Raw genomic sequence first — 18,786 nt, 5'->3', positions numbered from 1 at the left:
ACCTGGCTCAGGCTCCCTGGTGGGGACATTGGAGGGAGCTGGGTCTCTGCCCTATAGTGATAACGTTCCTACAGCAGGATAGCCCTGATGGGGTATAAGGAAGGACTTCCCCATTGCACTCAGCTTTGGCTTGTGGAGGCAGTGAGTTCTTGAGGTAGGGGTGGGCCAGCCCCCTTCTCAAAGTTAGAGAAGGTTGTAAACGAGGGGCAGCCCTTACCTGCAACCTACTTCCTGTTTGGCCATTGGAGTCCACCTTGAGGTTAAGGAGGCCTGATGGCCGAGGGGACAGGGCCATGGCTCTGGAGCCATACTTGACTGGGTTCAGATTCTGGTTCAGCAGTGTGGTCTCAGGCAAGTTGCACCATCTCCACAGGCCTCAGAGTGTCCATCATAAAGTGGGCATGAATTGGCCTGCGCCTGACCCAGGTACCATTGCTGTGGTGGAAATCGCATGGAGCTTCCAGCATACAGGCGCTCTGCATCACCGCTGCCTTTCCCTGGTGCTTGACTGCCTGCTGAAGTGGGGGCCCCTTTCCCAACCCTGTCCTCTAGCCTCTCTCCTACTGCAGAGGGAGGTGGTCAGGGCAGGCCAGTCTGGTAGGGAGAAGATGTTCCAGTAAATTTATCCCCAAGTGTTTCCCAAAGACTCTTCTTGCCCAGACTCCAAACTAAGCTCTAGAAAGCTTGATCATGGGACTAGGCTGCAGCCCCAGCCTAAGGTGAGGCTTGGTAAAGAGTGGTGAGAACTGTGGCTTTGAGAAGAGAGTGGGGAAATCTGGGAAAGCCTCCCGGCAGAGGTGACTTGGCCAGGTGGAGGAGGGACAAGGCCAGAGAACAAAGCTGGTGGCCCTGATGGGTTGAGTTCTGTCTTTGCTTGGTCTCTCCTCTGTACCCGGGATGTTCTTGGGGGCCTGTGAGCTCCTACAGAGGCCTCTGCTCTGAGAGGGAACAGAGGACCTTGAGGGGGTCTCTGTCTTCCTCAGAGCAGGAGGCCATGTTGAGGACGCACACAGAGGACAGCTATTTGTGGCTTAGCAAGGATTTGACTCATGCTGGGGGGTGGGGAAGATGCGCAGGAGGGGAGATGGGGATGTGTGAATCAGAATCTGACCAGAATGGTTGGTGACACATGGACAGGGTCTGTCCTGCCTTCTCTAGTCCAGCTTCAGCTCCTGTAGCTCCTGGGTTCCTCCCTGATGCACCTGGTGACCTCCACAGGTGTCTCAACTCTACTGTGCTCTCTGAGATGAGGCCTGGGTATGGCCGCCCCATTACAGCACTGGCTGGGCACATAGGGACTGCAGCAGTGTTCACCTCCTGAGAGCCACTCATGCTGAGCCTCAGCTTACCTGTTTGTGAAATGGGCTTGGGCAGGACTTATGTTCCTGCACCACTGAGCTGCAGCTGCAGTGGTGCAGGAACCCTGATGGGCACCTGGCCAGGCTGGGGCCAGGGAGGCGGTCAGCAGTGGGTGGATTCAGGCACACTGCAAAGGTGTAGCACTTGCTGATGGATTGGATGTGAGTATGAGAGAGAGTCCATCCTAGGTCGCCCCAAGGCTTTGACCTGAACCCAGGGAACTGCCATCAGCAGAGGCAAGGAGTGGGGAGAAGAGGTGGATATGGTCCCAAGGGAGGTCAGATCCTGACTACCTGGGGGATATGCTGGGGAGAGGAGGTGTTCCAGACCCCAAAATGCCTGTAGTCTGTGTCAGTGGCTGGGGTGGGTGGTTCCAGGCCTGGGGAATTCTGGATCCACCTCCTGGATTCCTGTCCCCATACCCCTGGCCTAGACCCTTTGCCTTGCCCCTGGGAGGCCCAGACTAGTTTGTTAGCGCCTCTTGCTGATTGCTATATCCCAGCTCTAGGCTTCTGGGAGATTCACAAACAGTGATACCTGGTGCTGGCACCCTGGTGATCCCTGAGCCTCGGTTACCAGGGCAGTTGCTGGTTTTACCCCAGACCTCAAGAAAGGGTTTCTCCCTCGACCCCTGCATAGTGAGCTATAAGTCATGGTTACCATGTGTGGGTGCCTGTCTCTGTATCCTAGGAGTTTCTCAGTAGAGTGTAAAACACAGGAATAAACGGAGTGCTGGGTGATGGGGGCTGCTGAGGCCCCTATGGGCCCCAAATCCAAATGCTTCAGAACAGCCTCAATGTTTATAATGATTATTTACTCAATACGGAGTCATGTTTTACAGTGTTACCTTCTAAAATACATTTATATTTATAACTACCTTACCAGTTACATATTGGGGCTCCACACAGGATTTGGTTGGAAAAATAAAAGGTGAATGACCTTGCTGCCAGAGCAGTTTGAAAACCACCAGGATCGCCCAGTTTTGTCAGGCCACAGATGGGAAACCAAGCCACAGACGGGAGGGGGTGAGCTTGCGCAGAGCCCATGGACTCTGGCCCTGGGAACTGGAGCCCAAGTGTCCCGGAGAGAGCTCTATGGGGTGGGTGGAGGTTCTGGGTGGCCAGTGTCTGGGGACAGGGTGTCAGAGATAGGGTGGAGGACAGTCCAGGGCTGGGTCCCTCTTCCTCAGCACTTTCTTCTTGCTTCCTGGAAGAAGTGGCTGCTCCAGCACCAGGCCCTTCTGGGAGAGCCATGAATTATGCACAGAAGCAACAGGCCTGGGCAGGCCCATCATACACAAGCCTTAATAATTCATATGGAAAGGAGCCAGGGGAAGGGAGGGCCTCCTGGGCCAGCCCTGGGGCAGCCACCACGCTGCCAACCTCTCCACGGTCTCCCCCTGCCCACCCCGCCTGCCTGCCCCATGGCCGGCCACACACAAGCTAGGCAAGAGGGCTGGGAGGTCAGCAGGACTCTGGGGAGATGTATTCACTCAGCAAATGGCCTGTTCTTCCAGGCTGGAGAGCAGGAGCCTCCTGGCTCAGGGCTCACAGCCCAAGGCAGAGGCGAACAATAAGTGAGAGGGAGGATGTCTGATGGAATACTAGCCGAAAGAATCACCCCAGGAGGGGACATGGAGATTAGCGCTGCTGGGAGGTGCAGTTTCAAATGGAAGGGCAAGGGGGTCTTCACTGAGCAGGTGACGTGTGGAGACTGGTAGGAGGTGAGAGGCCCTTGAACTTCTCAGGACTGTTTCAGGAAGAGGGAACAGCATGTGCTGAGGCCTGTGCAGGGACTGCAGGGGCATGTTCAGGCCACACCAAGGGGGTGTGTTCGTCCACTGGGGATGCAGCCACTGGATGTGGGCTTTCACCTAATGCAATGGAGTTGACAGGGGAGGGACATGACAGCAGGGCACTCCAGCTGTGTGTAGGGGGAACAGACTGGGGAAGTGGGTGCCAGGCAGAAGCTGGAGGCCGGTGAGTGAGCTGCAGTTGCAGTGGTGCAGGAACCCTGATGGGCACCTGGCCAGGCTGGGGCCAGGGAGGCGGTCAGCAGTGGGTGGATTCAGGCACACTGCAAAGGTGTAGCACTTGCTGATGGATTGGATGTGGGTATGAGAGAAAGTCCATCCTAGGTCACCCCAAGGCTTTGACCTGGACCCAGGGAGCTGCCATCAGCAGAGGCAAGGAGTGGGGAGAAGAGGTGGAGATGGTCCCAAGGGACATCAGATCTTGTTAAGGACACTTTCAGTTTGAGAGGCCCCTTAGCCACACCAGCAGCTGGGCATTGAAGACTGGTGTTCCAAGTTGAGGTATGTGCAGCCTGAGTGGCGTGTGTGAGCTCTGTGACCTGGAGCACATCACTCAATTTCCCTGTGCCTCAGTTTCCCTCTGAGGATTTCAGATAGTGATCTGACTGCTGTGCAGATGAACTAAGGCAGTGCAGTGAGATCCCTGGCCTGTCACTGGCTCAGGCCTGAGGCAATGAGGGCCCCATCAGTGCCCTTGAGGTATGGATCCCTAAATGGCCCATGGAAGCCTCAGGCTACCCCTCCTTGGTTAGAGAGGGAAACTGACCTGCAGAGGCCAAGAAGCAGAGCTGAGTGGGCCACCTGAGCACTCCCATTTATTTCTAGGTAGTGCTGCTCCCTGGTTCCCCACAACCCAGCAGGCCACTATGAGTAAATATTGGGCTGGACCTGGTGCCCTAATTAATGCTGGATGATGGCTCACCGTTAGTCTGAGGGGGAGGCACAGGCTGCTGCCTCCCAGCCGAGCACCAATTAGAAGGAAAAGCTCTTTCTCAGGAAAGAAAGGGAAGGGACAGCCTTCTTAATGAAGGAGCAGGAAGTATCTGGGCAGGGTCCCAAGGCACGTGTGGTCAAGGCAGGTGGCTTTGGACCAATTCATGCTTGGGCAACACCTGCTCCTCCCCAGCAACTCAGGGTCTCCAAGGTCCCTGTGAAAACTTTGCTCCTGTGTGCATGGGATGAGTGGGTGAGATGGGGACGGTGTTCCTGGAGGCATCATGCTGCTCATTCTAGGGTCCTTTCAACTGAATCACAAAGAGATTGAAGATGGGTCTATGGCCATACCACCCTGAATGTGCCTGATCTCATCTGACCTCGGAAACTAAGCAGGGTTGGGCCTGGCTGGTACTTGGATGCAAGGTGGGCCAGCCCCCTTTGAGTTCTGTCCCTCAGTTTACCAATTTGTGAAGTGGTGGGTGGCTAGCTGGGGAGCCTTACTCTACCATGAATGAGCTGAGCAAGCATGCTTCCCTCTCACTCTGGCCTCAGTTTCCCCTCTGTTGTCTATGTAGTGTGAGGCCAGTGCTGATTGGCCCCCACATCTAAAGGCACTGTAATCTTGATAGCCTGGAATTGCATGGCCCAGGTGGCCTCCGGGGAGTGAGTGACCTAGACTGTTGCCCTCTGCCAGCCCTGTCATTCTTGGGAGGCCCTGCCCTAGTCTTTGAGCCCCCAAAGCTGCCAAAACCTGAGAGCTTTCTCTCTTGCGTGGACAAGCAGGAAGGAAGGTCTGGTCACAGGAGGCCCTGCCCTTCCCGAGCTCCCTGGACAAGGCACCCCACCAGGTCTCTGCTGCATTGGGTTTCTAGGGGCAGTGCAGGGAGGGGCTGCAGCCCACCTGGAGACCACAATCTAAGGAGGAGGCACAGCCATCCCACATTTAGGGAGCTGCAGGCTTGAGGAGGGAGCCTAGACTGTGGTGAGAGCAGTCCCGCCTTCCTGATGGGCCTGTGTGCCATGAGTGTGTGGGGCAGCCATCACTACTAACGTGGGGCTGTGGTTTCCACTTACCTCCTCTTTGGGTCCTTGGAAGTCAACGGAATGTTGAACTGTATCTCTGTTTTCCAAATGTGGAAATGGAAGCCTAACAGGAAAGTTCTAGTTGAAGGTCTTGCAAGAACCAGGGCTGGATCTGGGCACTCAGTCCAGATACACAGGGACATCCACCCCGAGTGGTCAGAGAGGACTCCCAGGGAGGTGGCCCAGGAGATGCTGCCATCCTGGAGTTCATCCTTGAGCTTCCTGCTGTTTGCAGCAGGACGAGTGCCTAAGGGAGAGACCAGCCTTGCTCCAAGCCCTGCTTCAGCTGCTTTCTGAGCTTGGAATGACACCTTCTCCAGGCTGGGATTGGGGAGTGGCCTGCTTGCCTCCCCACCCTGTCTGTCTTTCCCCTTCAGAAGAATGCAAAGGTGCTGAGGTGGGAGGTAGCAAACCAGTGGAAATAACCAGAATAATTAAGTAGCACTTTATATTTTATAGTTTTTGTTTTTTGAGACAGTTTCACTCCATCACCCAGGCTGGAGTACAGTGGCACGGCCTCGACTCAATGCAGCCTTGACCTCCCAGGCTCAGCCTATTGGGTAGCCGGGACTGCAGGCATGCAACACCACATTCAGCCAATTTTTGTATTTTTTTGTAGAGACAGGGTTTCATCATGTTGCCCAGGCTGATCTCGAACTCCTGGGCTCAAGCAAACTTGCTCACCTCAGCCTCCCCAAAGCCTGGGATTACAGGAGTGAGCCACCATGCCTGGCCTGCACTTTATTTTAAATTGTTGCCTTCCCCAGAGCCGGGAGAATAATTGGCCAGCCTCTCATGAGAGAAGCAAGAGACCTGGGGCACCGCCATTGCCAAGTTTGCTTCACCCTGCACTTGGCAGCAGTGGCCTTCGCTGTGCCTGCTCCCTCGCACTCCTCACCTGCCCCAGCCTCATCTTGTCCTGTCATCCACCCCTCCTGCTTCCCCTGCTGCCCCACCGCAGTATGCACCCCTCACTCCCTCATGCAGCAGCTGACCTGCAAAGCTGGAGGGAAGGCCGCAGACTGATTATAGGTGCCCAGTGGAACACGGTGGATCCAGACTGGCCACCTGGGAGAGGCAGCAGGGCTTTGATGACAAAAATGCCTCCACGTGAGTGGTGAGAAGGCCCACAGAGGCAGAGCTTGGGCGTTCCGAGCCCCTCCTCCCTACCAGGTCTTGACCTTTCGGGGCCTGCCCCTGTCTGCTCTTGAACAGAGCCCTTCCCCCATCCTTTCTTGCCCCTCTGCTGGGTCCAGCCACCCACACCCACCCGTGCCCTCTGAGGGTGAACCTGCTGTGTCACCTGTCTCTGGTTTTTTGATTTGTTTAATTATAGATGAGTTTTCTGCATAATTTATTCCAAAAGCCTGGATTATACTGTACAATTAAATCACATTCTGATCAACAATTTCACATATAAAATTAACAACTGGCAACAGTTTAATCTATGCTGCTGCATCTGCACATGGACTCCTCTCCGTTTCCCCCCTCCCCCTTTCTCTCCTCCCCTCCTCCCCCTTCCTCCCTTCCCCCTCTTCCCTGCTTCCTCTTTACCCTCCCCCTCCCCTGAGCATTTGCAGCTGCCCCTGAGCAGGAGGCCCCCACCTGAATGTGCTGCAGTTTGACCTGGGGCCTCCCCAGCCTTCTAGCTGGGGTCTCAATGGTCCTGTTTGCTAAAGGGGTCCTTAGCTGCAGCTCCTTACCCCACCCACAGATGATGTCACTCCCTGGCTTGATAGTGACATCCCCTCTCCCTCCCCAACTCCTCTTGGTTCTGAACCCTGGAAACCAAGGCCTGGCATCCTGCAATACTGGGTGTTATCTTCTTTCCTGCAGAGCTGCCTCAGCCTGCCAGGGCTTTTCCGCAGTGCCCCTCCCGACAAGCCTCCCCACCCCACCCCCAATTTTTCATCAAAGATGTCCTGAGCCCTCAATAAGTCTTCGGATCTTCGGGGAGGAGCTGTATTGCATGAGCCGCTAGCCCTCAGGGGACTGCCCAGTAAAAATTTGTGGATTTGCCCATTAAAACTATTCAGCGAGTCATCATTACCCCCATTTACAGATGGAAAAGCTGAGGTTCTGAGGGTCAGAACTCTCCAAGGTCACGCAGCAGCAGTAGTGCCTTTCCCCTGAGGCTTCCCAAAGGCTGCAATGTCCTGGAAAGGTGGGGTCATGGAACAGACAGAGTCAGAACAGGTGTGCTTCTCTCTAAGTATGTGATCCTGTACTCATCCTTCCCAGGGGCTTCAATTTTCTTGTCTGGGAAATGGAGCCACAATGTGTTCACTTCCCTAGGGTCGGGAACATTGGAGGACGTGACTCAGTCCCTAGTCTCTTGTGCCCACGCCAGTCATTAAGCCACCACAGCACCTAGATGCCTGCATCTCCTCCTGGCCACTCCCCCTCACTGCCTTGTTAATTTGGCACTTAGAAGCACTTAGGGATAAGCAGTGTCATCTCAATGAAAAGCATGGAAAATTACAAGGATGTGGGGAGCCAGCAGGTGCACCTCCCTGTTGGGTGTGGGGCCTGTGGGCAACACTGTCTGGTCAGGGAGGCATTGGCTGAGCCGGGTGCTTGATTCCAAGCAGAGGGAAGTCTGGGCAGGATTTGATCAGCTTACCTTTGACCCAGTGCGGGTAGGGATTCCCATTGCATCCTTTGTGTTTCCAAGGCCCCCTCCCTTCTGCTGGAGTGAGTACAATTGACTGGCCAGGGTTGGACCTGGTTTGGTGGGTAGCTTCTCAGCCTCCAGGCAGGAACAGTGCAGGTGCATAGTCAACTCCTTGCCCCCTCAGTGCCTCTGTGTCACCCTTTGGAGCTGGCACTGGGACACTGCCCAAGTCCTAGAACCCACAAAATCACATCTCTGTGACAATGGAATGAATTATCTATCATTTTCTTTTTAACTCTGGGATACACATATTGCCTCCTAATTGGGTTTGGTTTAAGTGAATAATCAGAATAACTTGTTTTCCCTGGCACTGTGCTGATGGGCAATATGCTAGGGCCTGGGGTCTGCCCAGCAGGTCCAGGATGCCAGGCAAAGGGTTGGAGCCACCCCTAGACCTTGGGAGGACGTGTGTGTGGCCTGCTGTGTCATAGCAGGCCAGTTCCTGCAGCCCACAGCAGAGTCTAGAGCTACTCCGCCTCGGGGTGGGAGGGAGGAAACTCTGTGTATGTAAGAGACAGAGAGGGAGGGAGAGCAAGCGTGTATGTCTTGGGGAAGAATTGGACTTTATCCTGAGACTTGGCTCTTCTAAAAATTATTTTAGTGTTGAAATAGCCTTTTTAGATGAAATGATGATTATAATAATAATGTGTTGTCTGGGCAAAATAAAACTTGGCATCCATGTTTCTTCTCCCATTAATTTTCTTTTACTTATCTGTGAAATCCTAGAAGCAGAGACCTATAGACATACTAAGAGTCAATAGTCTGGGGTGGAATCAGTGATGTGCTGGTAAATGTTTACAATTTGCTCTCCAGAGGGGAAAACATGGTTTCTAGCATTTGCCAATTCCTGCGGTGTAAATATTCCCACCATGACCTATTTCAAGCTCCCCAGGTGATGGTACCGAGTGCAGAGTTGGGAAGAAGTGCATAGAATCTGCTTTAGTGAGTCAGTTCTTGTGACTCCATCACAGTTCTGGGGAAAGTCCTATGTTCACTACTTCCTGGATAGGTGACCTTGGGCAGGTCATTTAAACCCCCTATGCCTCAGTTTCCTCATCTGTAAGGTGAGATAGTAGTGTTTGCTTCTTTGTGAGGACTGAAGCAAGAAAGCAGGTGACGTGGTGGCACTGCACCTTGTACATAGTGGTTGCCTTTGCACATATGAGTCCCAGGAAGGATTGATTGGCATTTTATCCCCTACACCAGTCAGTGGCTGAGGTGAGGGTCAGGGCCAGGGCAGAGCTAATGGTTCCCTTCAGGGATCAGATCCTCACTCTGCCCATTTGCCCCTTGCCTGACTGACTGTGATAGCCCATCCCAACGTTAGTCTCCATCTCAGGAACACAAAGGAGCCACTGGCTACATTGTCCACCCACAGCCAGGCCCAAGAGATGAGTGCCCGATGAACGGGGCCAGGGGTCATGCAGGCTCTTGATTCTCTGCTGCCCTTTGCCCTCCCCAGGCCTGCTTGCCCTTCTTAGCCCAGCCTGCAGCCTGGCCTCCACACACACTCAGGGTTAGATTTTCCCCTGTGGTGGGGAGCGGAGGAGGGAATCAGGCCCTGGCTCAGTCAGCAACAAGCCGAAGCTAATACCTTTCTTTTGATGTTGATTTTTTTTCCCATCATGGTCCTGACATTCAGCTTGGCAAATTGCAATTAGTGATCTGCCTGCCTCCTGCTCCGAGTTCCCATGCCAACCGACCCAGGCACATACACCACAGTGGCATGGGCCCAGCCCCCTAGCCACAGGCTTGAGGTGGGAGGCAGGGCAGGAGGCCAGGTGGAAGCTTGGGCTCTTCTGACCCATGGAGCCAGAACAGTCCTGGCCCAAGTGGCGCTGGGGAAGGCAGCAGGCCTACGGAGTTGGGGCCAGGTGCAATCTCCTGCACCCCAGGGCTTCCAGGGTACCTCCAGAGGCTGGGGGGCTGGCATCACCTTGCCCTGTGGGCTGTGTTTGACCCATGGCTTATTTAAATCTTCATGGTAATTTTTCTGTGCACTCTTCCTGAAAAGGCCTTGGTTTGTAAAATGGGAGTGTGTCAAGTGGGACAGAGAAATTGAGATACCTTTTCAGATGCATGATGGCAAAGAGCACCTTTGTGGTTATGTGTGGTTCTCTCTGTCTGGCATCTGGCAAGGTCTGGTGTGGTTTTGCTCGCCTCATCCGGCTCTGCCTAAGGGAGTGGGTCACACATCTGAACCCAGGCAAGGCCTCACCCCAGACACCTTCCCTTTTGTGGGAAGGAATAGGGTCTGAGAATAGAGGGCCATGTGACCAACTGTCCATCCTGTCCACTCACAAAGATCCCCATGCAATGAGCGCCCTTGACTTACCTATTCTCATGTATTCTTATAATACCCTGAGAGGTGGCCCCAAATTATCCCTGTGAGAAGGAAGCTGAGATGCAAATGGGTTAAAACAATCCCAGAGTGGTACCAGTGTGAGGGAGATCTGTGCAGGCTGTGGCTCAGGTAGACTGTGGGGCAGGATGGTCTGCAGTGGACCCATGAGTGGGTGGTTCCACTGGATATCCAGCAGTGAGCCTCGGGTAAGCGTCTGTCTACCAGAGTATTGGACAGGCAAGGGCTGCCTGATCTGGAACTCTCCACGTCCACTGCTCAGGTGAGACCTAGAGGGGCAGGGACCTGCCAGTTACGCAATGACTTGGCGACAGCAGTGTTCCCTCCCCTTCCCCAGGCCCTACCTGGCCTTGGGAACAGTTGGCTTCAAGAGCCAGCAGACCTCACTCCCTGAGGCTCCCTCGTGTCCCCCTCCTCCCTGGTCCCCATGTTCAGAGCAGCTACATCAAGGGCTGGCTCTTCACAATGAACAGTGGCCTCGCTGCAGGCTTCTCCGAGCCTCTGAACTCCCTCAGCACATCCACAATGCAGTCTTCTCTCCTCCCTGCCGCCCCACAGTGCATGAGGAGAGCCTGGGCCACTGGGTCTGGACTTCAAAGGGGAATCGCAGGCGCTTGCTGCTTCCTTGCTGTGGTTCCCCCTCTAGTGAAAATTAGGGTATAAGTGGATGATGCCCCTGGTGCCCCTGGGTGGCTGGGGCGGGGCTGTTGCAGCTCCAGGTGGGCCCTCCTGATGCCTCTCTCCTCTCTGTGCATGCAGGATGCAGCACTGGGCCCGGCGCCTGGAGCAGGAGGTTGACGGCGTGATGCGGATTTTTGGAGGCGTCCAGCAGCTCCGTGAGGTGAGTCCAGTGCCACTTGCTGTCTCTTCCAAGGGAAGGGGGAAAGCTTCAGAAATAAGGAGTGAGGAAGATGGGGTTTAATGGATGTCCTGGTGTGGTGGGACCTGGTGGGACCTGCTGGGCCCAGGGTCATGGGGGAGGTGGGGACATGACTGCAGAGCAGCACTCCTCCAGGGCCTGGCCTGCTCTTCCTGAGGTCACGGCCAGAGCAGCAACCCAGCTTGAACGACAATCCTGCTGCTGAGAGGGATTTGGGGCTTTTTGGGCTTTCAAGAGGGAGAGGTCGGTGTCTGAGGCACACCTGGGATGGCAGCTAAGGCCCAGGAGGGACCAGTGGACATGGAGGGTGCATGGGAGCCAAAGAGACCCAGGAAATGATGGGATGGCCGGTCCACACCAGCCCGAAAGTGGTGCCTGAGGTGCTGTAGCAGGAAACAGTGGAAATCCCATGCCTGCCGAGATGAGGGATCCAGGTGTGGGAGGGGTGATTGATTAGGCACCAGCCACCACATCCATCCTGGGAGATTATGTTAATGTTTGAAATAGTGATGTGAAGAGCAGGCCATCCGTCACTCCCGGAAGCTGCAAAATGTGCTGCTGTCAGGCCCCGGGCTCCTGAGCCATTGCTCTCTATGTGGAGATGCAGCGCCTGGGAGGGCTGAGCTCTTGGAGTGACAGGGCTGTGACCCCTGGGGTATGTGCGCTCTTTGAGGATCTTGTTGCTGGGGGCTTGGGCCAGAAGGTGCTGACCAGAACCGAGCAGGGGATTAAATGGGGGTCTCCCACTGAGAACTGTAGAGTAAACCAGCCTACTGTGGCTGGTTCAGTCGGGAGTCCAGGTCCAGGGTTGGGGATTATATACCCACTGTGTTCCTGTTGTCCCTGTTGGTCAGGACCAGGGTCAGCAGATGTGGGGCAGGGCCGTGGGGATTGTCCTGAGTCCCTTCCTCACACTTAGCTTATAGCTGGTACCCAGGAAGTGGGGGTGGCAGCCAGTGTGTTGACCTTGAGTGTGGATGTAGGACCTCTGGCACAGGCTGGGGCAGATCAGAGGTGGCTAAGGATGTGACAACGCTGTGGGGAGGGAGAGTCCAGGTCCTGGAGGTCTGTGTCCTCCCCGTCAGTGGCCCAGCAACACTCAAGATCCCTTTCCTGGTTGCTAGGCTTGGATCTCAGTAGCCCCCATCACACTCTCTTCCTGTGAACTCTCAATGACTCAGCCGCACTTGGAGGCCGGCAGAGCTTTCCAGAGACAGTGCTGTAGGAAAAGCTGTTCCGGAACAGGAGTCAATTTAGGCTCAGGAATAGCACCCAATGCTAACCAGGCTCCAAGCAGCCACTGCCAAGGATAGCTGTGTGGACTAATGAAGAAATGATAGCTCCCCGATGTGTACATCCAGCACCTTTCCAAGTTTCGTATCAGGACATAAGCTGTACCCCACATCAGGAGTTAATTGTAGCCCTCCGGTCAAGAATCCTTCATACTTTGAACCTTCAGCTTGAGGATGTTTATTTTATACTCACGGGCAACTCAGGCTCTGAATGTCTGGCAATGAGAAAATAATGTACACACATCAAGCCTGAGGTCTGTCTGGACCAGTGAGCTTGCTGGATTGTGAGAACCAGAGGTGGAATCCCAGCTCAGCGTACCCATCGTGTGCCCCTGGGTGAGCCCTGGATCCTTTCCGATCCGCATTCTTGACCCCTGACACAGCTGGGAAGTCTGACTGGAGGATGAAGTGGTTAAAATAGCAATGGATGGGCTGATACAGATATGCCCTCTTTTTGGAAATCAAATTTGAATTTCCCTCATTGGTCGTTTTCACTCCCAGGGATCATTTCCCTTCCTTTCTGATGGGACTTGAGAGATTCCAGACACTTTCATCAGTGAGCCTGTCTCCCCCACCCCCTTCTGCCCAGCAATTACCAAGGTGGTCGTGCTGCTGGCTTGTAGCAGAGCTGGGGCATGGACCCTGGGCTCCTGACTCCTGTTCAGGGTGCAGCTCCGGCTCTGGCTCTGCTTCCCTTCTTGGTAGGGTGGACAAGATGAGCCTGGGGCAGTAGGGAGCTGGGCCAGAGCAGGGCCATGCTCCGCGTGGCAGACAGGCAGGCAGAGAAGTGCTGACCTGGCGTCCCTGGCTCCTCCTGGCACTCTGGTGGAGTGCCTCTGCCTGCTGATGGCTGCCAGCTCTCCAACAGCAATCTGTCCTGCTCTAGTTTTCCTCATCTGCTTCCTCAGCCTCTTACTTCCTGCCGATAGCTATGTTTCTTGGCACAGAGCACTCTGGTGAGATGAGTGTGGGGGTTGGGGGGCAAGGTATAGAGTTTTAGAGGAAGAGGGCAACCCTGTGGGGTTGCTCCCTAGCCTCTCACGACTCACCCCTGACCCTGACTAAGCCACCATTGCTCTCCAAATGCACAGAAAGATGGTCCATGCGCCCAGCCCACAGCTGGCTCTGACAAGTCAGGAAGATGCTTGGAGCAGAGCCCTGACCCAGCTGTGATGCTGCTGCAAACCCTGGCACCAGCCCTGCCAAGCTGGCAGCTTTGGCCCCCACTGGGGCTGCCCTTCCTCAGCCTTCCTTGATCTGATTTTGAGTTGCCCCCCGAACAGCTGGGGTGATCCTGGCATCCAGGCCCCTTGGCCTTCTTCCCTTTGAAGGCTGTCCAGACTGCATGCCCCTATCCTAGAGGCTGCCCTACACCCACCCAGAAGCTTGGAGCCATGAGGGCTGGCAGCCACCAGAGTGCAGAAACTGCAGACAGTAGCATTTGGGAATGTTTTCCTTGCCTTGGCACTTTCCTCCTCCTGACCTCACCATAACCCCCATGGGGGCATGGCTAGGTGCAGACTGGCCCATTTGCAGGTTGAAAACTATGGCATACTTCTGTGGCATGCGGGTACTCCCTGTGAAGACCCCATTTCATTTCCTCATCTAATACCACAGCTAGTGCATAGCTGGAGCTCTCCTTGTGGCCTGGTGCTCATGTGCTGGTCCCATCCCCATGCTTGGCCAGTCACCCTGAGCCGAATCCTCCCGGGTACCCCAGCCCAACTCCCACCATCCCTGGCCCACTCTTGGCCTGAATAGGCCACAAAAGTATGGACCCTACTGTGTTCTCCCCCTGGAGAGCCCCTTGGGCCTGAGCAAGGTCTTTGGAGCCTCCTTTCCACCCTCCCCCATCAGCACCATATTGTTCCATTCTGGGGGAGAGCACAGTGCATATGTTTGGGCTCTGAGCTCCTTCACATAATGAGGTTGATCAGGATGAATAATTCATCAGGTGCCTGGGGGTGCATGGGGAATGGGGGTAGGGAGGATGTGGAGCTGGGACAGGTCTCCCCTCTCTGAAGCCCAGGTCACTCTGATGGGTACAGCCAGGAACCTACCTTCTTCCGGCTAAGTGTCTAGGGTCCAGTGGGAGCAACGCTGGGAACCTGGTGGGAAGGAAAGCAGGAGAGATTATAGTCAGACACGATGAAGAGCTGGTTGGCTCCTGAGGCACACCAGCCCCGGGGTGCATTCCTGACCACTGAGAGACACCTTCCTTGGAGGATCTCCAGAAGGAGGGAAGCTCCTCTGCCTGGGGTTGGGGCTGAGGCTAGAGCTGCCTGGCCAGAGCTGGGCTAGGAGCAGGAACCTGGGACAGCCATGTTTGGAGGCCACAGGCTACCCTCTGGGAAGGCTTAAGCCAATTCTGGACCCATGGAAGCCTTTCCCAGTCCTCATCAACCACTCATAGCTTGCCTGCCAGTCAGGGCAGAAATGGCATACGGTGCGACCCATGTCCCAGCCGCCTCCACCCCAGAATGGCCTTAGCCCAGCTACATGCTGCTAGTTATTCCTGTGGTCCTATCATACAAATGGGAAAGCTGAGGCCCTGGCCCTGGCTGCTGTCTCCACCAGCCAGTCCTATCCTGGATCCCTGGCAGGCCAGCCCTGAGTGGTGGTGGGGAAGCTGGCTAGCAGAGGAGCCACCCGGGACAGCCCCTCCCATGGACTGCTGAGCCTGTATTCAGAGAAGGGGACCCTAGGACTTGGAAATCCCCAACCTGAGTCTTTTGTTCCCCTCCCCACTGCTGTGCTTCTCTGAACAGTCATGGTGATTCAAGTTGATGGTGTCTGTGTGTCCCCACTTCTTATGGGTAGCCAGGAATGGCATTTTCCAACCAGTGGTGGTGGCACAGTCCTACTCCATCTTGTCTGCCCCCGGCCATCTCTGTGCCCCGTCTGCTCAGCACTCCACAGGAATGTGTAATTAATATTTGTGGAGTACCACATCTGGAGCTGGCTCCCAGCATGGACCAAAGCCTGGCCATGTCCAGGGTCCCTTTCCCAAGGGGTCAGGGAGGTAAGACAGGGCCCCTCTGCAGGTGCGTTTGAGACAGGCCTCTTGTCCCCTTCCACCCTCCTCCTCAGCTGGCACAGCCAACTTCAGAAACACGTGCATACTCACACACTGACTCTGGGGGTGCTGGCTGAGGCTGCACTCTGGTTCCATCTAGGGAGGGTGCCCTCTGGGCATCTGGGCATCCCAAGTGGGGTTAGCAGTGCCTGAAAGTACCAGGGAACCTCAGAACCTTAGAGGGGCTGGAGCAGAAGAGGAAGAAGGAAGCCAGTGGGGAGGGGTGCCCAGAGGGCCAGGTAAGAGTAGAACAAGAAATTGTCACCCCCAGACCCCACAGAAGGTCCTTTCACCCGAGCACTGTGGTTCACATGTGCCCCCAGGAGACAGGCATGCAGCTCCTTAGCCAGGTCCCCCACTGGCACAGGCTGTCACACTGATGCTCTGAGTCAGGTGAGGGGTGGAAAGCGCAGCACAGCCCCTCTGTGGGGCTCCTGCAGCCTTGGAGCCAGCATTTCAGGGCTCTGCACTTGCTCATTGTGCAGCCTCCACCCCTCTACCCAGCCACCTCCTGGTGAGGCCCAGCGGCACCCTCCTCTCCTGGTGTAGATGATGAGGATGTGGGGCGCATCAGGGTGGGGGGCGATGGGGAAGTGCGGGTGTGAAATATGCCGCTAGGAATTGCTGTCGCTTGCCTCCCTAAAAACCCACATATATTATTCTTTAATGGAAAGTTAATTGTCTTATTATTCCCTCCATATGGTCCTCTTGCTTGGCACCCAGCGGGGATTCGTGGGGCTAAAGAGGGGGCTCCTGGGAGGGCGTCTGAGATGTGGTGAGGCTGCTGCTCGAGCATAATTGGGTAGAGAGAGGCAGATGCACAGCAGCCTGACCAAAGCCCTGCCTAGACCCCCTCTGTGTCCCCCCAACCCAGCCTGCTCTCTACCTCTTTCCTTCCCATGCCCTGACCTGGGGGCAGCCTCTTCTGGTACCCCCTACCCCTGCCCACTGTAAAGTCTGGGAATGTTCTCTCCTGAGCACTGTGTGGGAGACACAGGATTGAATTGGGAGTGGCTGTTTCCCTCCTGGCCCCTCCAGCCCCCTCCCCCCCATATACACACACACGCTGTTGTTGCTAGCAGCAGAAAATTCCATTTTTGAGAAGCTTTTCTAAAGCCATTTCGTCCATGACAGGCGCTCTGGCCTGGGCCAGCTGACTGGCTTAGGTGGCCTGTATCCTTCCACAAGCCCTCACCAGAGAGGGGCTGTGTGGGTAGGGGGACTGCCTGAGATGCCTGCCCCAGGGACCTGGCTCATGTTGGCCACCCCTTCATAAGCCTTCATGGCATATGTTGGGCACCAACCACCTGGAGGCTCCCTCACCCTAGTGGCTCCTCCAGGGCTGGTGAGGCTGGGCCAGGTATGGGTCCCCTTCTCAGCTCCTTGCTCCCTGCCAGGCCTCCTCTCTTCCTTCTCCCTGGGACGAGGGTATCGTGTCAGAACAGCCTAGAGCAGATGGAGATGTAGTGACAGGAAGGCCCCAGAGAGGCGCACTTGGGTGCCTGGCTTCTAGAGTCCGGGCAGGGCAGGGCTGGGGCAGGGAGCCCTGCTCTGAGGCATCTGGGATTCTGAGCAGCCTCAGCAGGGAATTGCCCCCTAGGTTTCTATGGAGGCCATGGGCGTAGAAAGGCAGGTCTGTGGAGCAGCATCTCTGGGTGGGATCAGCCAGTGGTGCAGTCATGGAGAGGGCTTCCAGCTTCCAGCTTGTGCCAACAGGTCACTACATGCAAATCCAAGATCCGTTCCCAGGAGATGGGGAACAGCTTGGAGTAGGAGAGAAGCGGTAGGAAAAGCTGTGCCTTCTGAAGGTAGGACCTGCCTGTGGTCCCACAGCTGATGCCTAGCTGGATTTGGATTTGAATCTAGAGCCTGTGCTGGGGCAGCAGCTGGATGGTGGGAGGTAGTAAAAGGATGAAGTGGACAGGAAGGGCAGGCACTGTGGGACCCAGAACATGTCTTGCCTCTCTGAGCCTTGGTTCCCTCACCTGTGAAATGGGGATCCAAGCAGTCCTGTCTCACAGGGTATGTGAAGATCTCAGGGGAGCAGGAGCAAGGAACAGCTGCAGATAGAGCCCTGCATAAGTGTGGGGTGCTTTCGTACCACCCACCCACACAACCACTATCAATTACCTGCCCTTCCAAAGGTTGATCACAGTTTAGAAAATTTCACATGCTCAAAGTGTCCTCTCGGCTTGGTTCAGCCCAGGGGTTTGGAAACTGGTCCCCTCTTCTCTGCTGATCATGACACCTTTTGGGGACATCTCCCCAAGATAGATACAGAGGCTACCAAGCTGGGGCAGAGCTTGAAAACACAGGGCCTGTGGACCAGGGAAGGGTAGGTAGTTTCTTTGGCCGGAAATCCAGGGAGTCAGCTGCAGAGACACTGCAGGGGAGGAGGTGGGTGGAGGCAAAAGGAGGGGCCCTATACCCTGGAAGACTGTGAGTCAGTTTCTCCAATCAGTTAATAAGTTGACAACTTGTGTCTCAGGCCCCATGGGCTTAGAGAAGGGAATGGACAGCTGGGTGTGGTGGCTCATGCCTGTAATCCCAGCACTTTGGGAGGCTGAGGTGGGCAAATAACTTGAGGCCAGGAATTCAAGACCAGCCTGGCACACATAGCAAAACCCCGTCTCTACTTAAAATAGAAAAATTAGCTAGGCGTGGTGGTGGACACCTGTAATCCCAGCTACTCTGGAGACTGAGGCAGGAGAATTGCTTGAACCTGAGAGGTAGAGGTTGAACCTGGGAGGTGGAGGTTGTAGTGAGCAGAGATTGCTCCACCGCACTCCACTCTGGACAACAGAGTAAGATTCTGTCTCAGAGAGAGAGAGAGGATGGAGTGAAGTGGAGTGGGGGGCCTACAAAGCCACCCAGATCTGAGCTGTGCCTAGATGTTGGCGTTGGGAATGGGGAGGTTAGTGGGTAAGAAAATAGAGTGGCCGAGGCCAAGGCTGAGGATCAGGGGTTCTTGAGGGTAGAATCTCTCAGGATCTCTGCAAGTTTCTCTGCCTGGGTTCTCTGTCCCTTGGTTTAAGTAAGAGACCATCTCAGTGGCCATGAGCAGAACCTCCCTAGGCAGACAGCACTGCTCTGCCTGGAAGATTTTAGTCACTAACCCTTGGCCTTGCTGCAGGACCCTTCCCTGAAGTGAGGGTCACTCAATCCTTCCATCCTGGGAATTAGCAAGGTTTGTCTGTGAAACTTCCTAAAACCCTAAACACACACACACACACACACACACACACACACACACACACCCCTTCTGATGAACTTGCTGGTTGTCTTCAGAGGTCCCCAGGAAGGCTGGCCTT

At 55.2% G+C, this 18,786-nt stretch overlaps 1 protein-coding gene across 8 annotated transcripts in view; it reads left to right on the top strand.

Annotated features, from left to right (window-relative positions):
* Positions 1-18,786, top strand: part of CACNA2D2 (calcium voltage-gated channel auxiliary subunit alpha2delta 2) — a 137,974-nt gene that overhangs the window by 15,880 nt on the left and 103,308 nt on the right. For all 8 annotated transcript variants that reach the window (XM_035275617.3, XM_054245683.2, XM_035275616.3 and 5 more), the window contains exon 2: positions 10,987-11,068. In XM_035275617.3, coding sequence (XP_035131508.2) covers positions 10,987-11,068 — 82 coding nt within the window. The remainder of the gene's footprint in view (positions 1-10,986; positions 11,069-18,786) is intronic.

This window comes from Callithrix jacchus, chromosome 15 (assembly GCF_049354715.1).
Source record: "Callithrix jacchus isolate 240 chromosome 15, calJac240_pri, whole genome shotgun sequence".
Taxonomy (NCBI): domain Eukaryota; kingdom Metazoa; phylum Chordata; class Mammalia; order Primates; family Cebidae; genus Callithrix; species Callithrix jacchus.
This window is presented reverse-complemented; position numbering and strand designations above follow the sequence as displayed.